Source organism: Lemur catta, chromosome 5 (assembly GCF_020740605.2).
Source record: "Lemur catta isolate mLemCat1 chromosome 5, mLemCat1.pri, whole genome shotgun sequence".
In the NCBI taxonomy this organism is placed as follows: Eukaryota; Metazoa; Chordata; class Mammalia; order Primates; family Lemuridae; genus Lemur; species Lemur catta.
In genome coordinates, this window is record NC_059132.1 from 61,767,356 (window position 1) to 61,773,463 (window position 6,108).

The window sequence follows — 6,108 nt, forward strand, 5'->3', positions numbered from 1 at the left end:
GGTAGTCTGAATATCTATTTTCACAAGACTTGTCTCCGATCTTCATGCAAGCTTTTGCTGACTATGCTCAAGTAAATTTTGATACAAGTTAAAATGGAGGTGTTTTACTGACGTCACAGAAAGTCCAACATGGCATCTATTCATCTCCTTTGAAAGCCTCAGGGGCAGTCAGGGTGATCCTGGCTATTTCAAACCCTGAGCTATCAGATGGAAGTTAGGATGGGGGATGTAGTTTTGGTAAAGACTTATATAACAATGCTCAGAATCTTCTAACCTAACAGCGAACATTTTCAACCACAGAACACCTAGCTAGAAAATGAGAAAAGAAGAACATGTTGTGTCTAATCCTGCATATCTTAGACAGTGGTCACCAACTTTTTTGGCACCAGGGACCGGTTTCATGGAAGACAATTTTTCCACAGGGGACGAGGGGTGGAGGTAGGTGAAGCTCAGGCAGTGATGCGAGCGATGGGGAATGGCTATAAATACACATGAAGCTTTGCTCACTTGCCCATTGCCCCGCTGCTAACTTTCATGGAAGACAATTTTTCCAAGGATGGTGGGAGTCAGGGGGACTCAGTCTCCTCATTTCTGACAGTGATCCCAAGAAAGGATTATCTTTGCCTTAAAACATATAATGTCCTATTTACATACATTAGAGAATTCATCTGTTGTAAGTAGAATGCCATCCAAATCTCTAAGACACACCATAAGAAACAAAAAAAAGGGCACTGTTATTTACTGTTATTTATTTGAACCTTCAAACTAATATTTGCATTACCTCTGTATTAACAATGTCCATTGGTCTTTTCTTGACTTCTCCTATGTCCAAGTAACTGAGGAAAAAAAAAAAAAAACAATAAGGCTTGCTTTTACAGGTTTTAAGCCAGCAAATTCCTTTTTAAAAATCATTAAAAAGTAAAGCAAGTCAAAGGAAATATTTAATTTTAAAGCAAAAATCAATAGCTACCAATTAAAAGCAATTATAGTAGAACTGTTTGCAGTGGTGCCAACCAGAGCTGACACCTGTCTACCCTAAACTTCAAGGGAACAGAAGTCTTAGAAGTACATACTTTTATTAAGGAATTAATTTCCCTTTCTAATAGTTAACTACTTAGTTTATATACTGTATTTCTAATTCTTATATGAATTTGATTAAAAGAGTTCATAAGAATTTCATTAATCACAGACTTTAGGTTAAAGGAGGTATTGGCAGCATGCAATAGAGTAACAACCAGGAAAAGCTGGGAAATCATTTTCTCCAAGAGAGCACTTTAATGACACAGAAATGCTCAACCATGTGGAATGGTTTAGATATTGGTTCAGCTAATAGACAGATGGGTGGATTAGTTAACCTCTGGAGATGCCTATTATTTCATTACTATTTGCTACAGATCTTAACTAGTAGTGATCATTCTTTAGCTGTTGCATAAGCATAACCTGAAACCTTTATACCTTTGTCAACTTCAAGTTATAAGTCCATCACTGTGATCTGGTTCCAGTTTTAAATGGTCCCTAAGCTGTGCTTCATACATACAAGGTGCTAGATAAACATTTTAGTATAAAAAAGTAAAAATGTAGCATTTAATTTATAATAATAGATAGCTAGATCCTTTACATCAACTACTATAATTGCTAAGTTGCTAAAAAAAAAAAAGTTTACATTACAGTTAATTTTGGCTATTGAAATGTTTTTATTGTTGTTTATTTTGGAGGGATGGAATACTTTAGTTAATTGATACCTCTAGAAACTATCATGTATTTCCCTATATAAACTGTAGTTACGTATGATAATACAAATATTCCCTCTGTCTTGGCAATAAAAGAGTTTTCTGTGAATCTGCAGGAATCTGAGTTTTTACTTAATACCAAAATATTCTAACTGTCATGTGCAGGAAAGTGATCTCAGATCTACAATATTAATGTAGTAGAGTCAACTTCCAAAAATGCACAAGGGAAGTTTTGGGGAAAAATAATCACCAGAATTCTCTGCTATAAAATTAAGGTTTAATAGCTACCTGCAGTTTAGTTATCATTTCAACAATATTAGAAAAATCTAAGTGAAAGCAATTCAAGCAGGAATTTTATCAGTTCCATTTGAAAAATATTTTGCCATCTTTCTCCGCATCATTTAGGATCTAAGTGAAAGCCCATGAATTACCTTCAATACGTTCTGGGCTTTCTTTTGTTCTGTCAGTTGCTTCAATTGTTATAGAAACTTATAGGTGCTGAGCTTCAAATACATTCAGCATTTAGATACTCTTGGCTTCTATCATTATAACTCATAGATACTACTACTTTAACACAAATAAAATAAATTAATCATCTGTCAGCACAAAAAAGTAACCATGGACACTGTTATAACAAACTCAGGGGTTTCTTTGTGTATTAATTAAAAGCAAAAATAACTATGCAAATCTCTTATTTATAAAGAGTGATTTGAAGTGCACTTTCTATTTGGCTTGCAGCTGTATCTTTTTATCTTATGAGTTTCTAGGGCCAAATAAACAAAAGATAACATGAATTACTAAAGTGAGTCTACAGTTTTCAACTGTTCATAGATTCTAAACCAGATTTCCATTCCCATGAAATTCTTTTATAGTATGTAGAAATCACTTAATAAAAAAATAAACAAATTATATAATAAAAGGAACTGGTTGTAGAAATGCCTTACATTTAGGTAACACTTTGGTGTTTGCACATTCACATCTATAGCGTTTACATTTTACAACACCCTTGTGAGGAATGGTTCTGTATTGGGAAACTGACGAGCTAAGTCAAGTGAATTGCCCAAAGACACAGAACTAATAAACAGCTCAATCTCATCTCCTGGTTTTAAGTTCTAAATTTCTTTTGAACACACAGTTTCATTTAGCTCTTTTCTATGAAGTTAAACAAAACATACTTAAGGAAGGTTTCAGGGAAGGGAAAAATAAATCCAAATGTATCCCTCACCTTGCAGAGAAAGACTGACAAAAATAGTACACCTAGAACTCAATTTAAACAAACTTAGGAGAAGGATGATGTTAAAGAACTTTAATGATAACTTTGAAAATTACTTCTACACAGTTAAAAACTGGATTTGAATTTTAATTATTAATAATTCAATTATGCTTGTGAATTCACAAGCTTAGATTATGGTAAGGATTTTTCTTTTTCTTTTTTTCTTTTTTTTTTCTTTTTTTTGGCTATCCTGGGGACCAAGATGAATTTCAATTAAAATGTTCTATTAAACTATGGAATACATGATGCCGCAATTTCACTCCTAGGTATCTACCCAAGAGAAATGAAAACTTGAACACAAATATTCATAGAAGCATTATTCATAATGGCCAAAAAGGAAAACAGCCCAAATATTCATCAACTGTTAATGGATAAGCAAAATGTGGTATATCATGGAATATTACTCAATAATAGGAAGAATGAAATCCTGATGCATGCTAATTGGATGAACCTTGAAAACATTACAGTAAGTGAAATAAGCCAGACACAAAAAGCCATGAATTGTATGATTCCACTTATATAAAATTTCCAGAATAAACAAATTCATAGAGACAATAGATTAGTGGTTACCAGATGATGAGGGAAGGGGGAACTTGGAAGTATAGGATTTGGGGGGGATAGAAATGTTCTGAAATTACTTTGTAGTGACGGCTGCAAACTCTGTGAATATAGTGAAAACCATTGATGTTAAGTGAAATGTATCTCAATAAAGTTGTAAAAAAAAACTAGAATATAAAGTTCTACCTGTTATATAATGCCCACCCACCAACTCTCAACTCCCACATAACTTTAATTATTTCTCTAATGACACATATCCCTTTGTACTTTGTCTTAAAATTATCGATGTGCACATAGTCTTTCTCCTGTTAGACTGGAAGATCCTAAAGACAAGGATCATGTCTTGTTCATCTTTGTTCCCTTCACAGACCTAAGCCCAGTTTGCTAGATCACGAGACATCTACCGAGAGTGAGCTCCCCTCCAGGAGCTGGGGATAAGGACCCCTGCCCTTGAAGGTCTAACCATCACGCTGCTGGAGACGACATGTAGACAAATATAGTCAGCCAAGAAACTTTTCTAAGCATTATGCGAATAGCATAAACATGCAGGGGGTGGGAGTAGGGTCACAAAACTGGGTGCGGTCAATTCACTCGAAATGGAAGATTGAAAGAAATTAAACAGTGGGGGGATGGGAGAAGGCAGGCAAATTTCTCTTCTGGTGACAATATGGTGTTCAAACCTTGGAAGGGATTTTTAAGAAATCCTCATTTAAACTAAAAGGATGGGTTCCAAGAAAAAAGTAAAGGGTGGGGGAGAGGAAAGAAAAAAAGCCAAACAGAAAATGCAAAAGTATCGGTTTGGCCACTAACCTTGCATGGATACTTTTTTAAAGATCTCTGTTGTTTATGCGCAAATTTAAGTTTGTTCCTACTGTTACCCAAGTGAAATTCCTTCTCCAGTAACAGGGTCAACCTCTGTCCCCAAGTGCAACAGGAGTTTGAGAGGTGTCACGCCGCCAAGTCGCAGCCCCTCAGCCCGCCGAGGTGTGGGCGGGCCGGGGGTCCCGAATTTCGTCATAGCAGCCACACGGCGCAGTGCGCCCTGGCGTGGTGGGCGCAGGGGGCAGACCGACTCACTTGAGTTTCTTGAAGGCTTCCTGGCCTCCAGCCACGTAGTTGCCCCCGCTCTGGATCTGGTCTAGCTTCCGGATGCGGTGGCCAGTCCTGGGGGTGTAGATGTTCCTGACCGCCCCAAAGGGCGCCTGAACGCCGCCTGTCACCTCCTTCAGGAAGACGTCGAAGCTGGACACCTTCTTCTCCTGGAAGACGACGCGGCGCCCCGCGAAGAAGGGGTCCCCGTTGCGGTACACCAGCACGCTCTTGACGACCGGCTGAGACAGGTGGCTGGACCTGGCGCCGGTGCCGCTCATCTTCCCCGCGGGACGCTGCCCCAGCTGGCCTCTCGGGGGGACGCACCTCCGCTACCCGGGCGGCCTCGCCGCACACACAGCGCGGGATCGCCTCCTGAAACGAATGGGAAACTAACAGATCCGCGGGGAAGAGAGAAGTAACGGCCGTGCGCCTGGCGTCCCCCCGCGGAGACACTGTAGGCTGCGGGGCTCAGGGCGGAGGTTCAAGCACTTCACCGCGGTCCGCACGGCCAATCAGCGCTCGCAGTGCGCGCGCGACGCCTGCTTCACAGGCCACCTGCAAAATCAAAGCGTGCCACCTCGGAGCAGGAGCCGCGCCGGGCAAGCTGAGTTAGGACAGGAGGGAACGAGACCGAGGACACACACACACACACACACACACACACACACACACACACACACACTATAAATGGGGTGAAACCCAATTTCTAACGTCCTACCTGTGCTACTCTTTCCAAACAGCTTTATTTTCTTTTCTGCCTTCTTGCACCCTTACCTCGCAATCTCCCGCTTGCTCCCAAATTAAAAGCAATTAAGTTCCTGGCTGGAGTTGCGTGTCCGGGACCCCTCGCCCCCTCCCCGATGACCGGCGCCGCCAGGTGGCGAAGCTCGGGTGGGCGTCATTTGACCACACCCGGCAGTGGCGCGCAATAGCGCCCCGGGGGGTCGGGGCAGTCGGAGGGTCCCTGGGGAGGCGCCCGCCGCGGTGGTACCTACCGACACTTGCGGGCAGGCGGGGGAGTGGCGGCGACGGAGGGCGGGGGCAGCGCGTCGCTAGCGCTGTTCCTCCCGCTGCCGTTACCTCTGTGGGCCTCCCTCCCCCGTGGGGAACGGAGTTGTTATTTCCCACCGTTTCCATAGCAACCGCAGCCTCGCGCAGCCAGCCGAGTCCGCGAACTAGGCCGGGCGCGCGCCTGGCTCCCGGGGGCCGCGCTGGCTGCCTCCCTCCCGCAGAGGCGCGGAGGAAGTGAGGGGCTTGCGGGGTGAAGGGGAAGCCTAGGTGGTATTATCACGCGGTCATTCAATAAATGGACGCCTACTGTGTGCCAGGCGCTGTGCTAGGCGTTGGGGTTACAGCAGCGAAGAGGATAACCTAGCTTTACGCGGGGTGGTGGGGTGGTGAGCGTGTCAGTGACACAAGGTTAAATGGGTAACTGACTGGCTGTGTCCAAGAGCC

The 6,108-nt window shown here is 42.7% G+C and overlaps 1 protein-coding gene across 6 annotated transcripts in view; it reads right to left on the reverse strand.

The window, feature by feature from the left end:
• Nucleotides 1–5,732, reverse strand: part of DCDC2 (doublecortin domain containing 2) — a 151,735-nt gene extending 146,003 nt beyond the window's left edge. Inside the window, exons 1-3 of one of the 6 annotated variants that reach the window (XM_045551884.1) lie at nt 5,649–5,732; nt 4,639–5,025; nt 782–836 (exon numbers count right to left, since the gene is read on the reverse strand). In XM_045551884.1, coding sequence (XP_045407840.1) covers nt 782–836; nt 4,639–4,931 — 348 coding nt within the window. In that variant the 5' untranslated portion in view covers nt 4,932–5,025; nt 5,649–5,732. The other 5 variants (XM_045551886.1, XM_045551883.1, XM_045551885.1 and 2 more) reach the window with 5 other exon arrangements.
• Nucleotides 5,733–6,108: the final 376 nt, after the last annotated feature.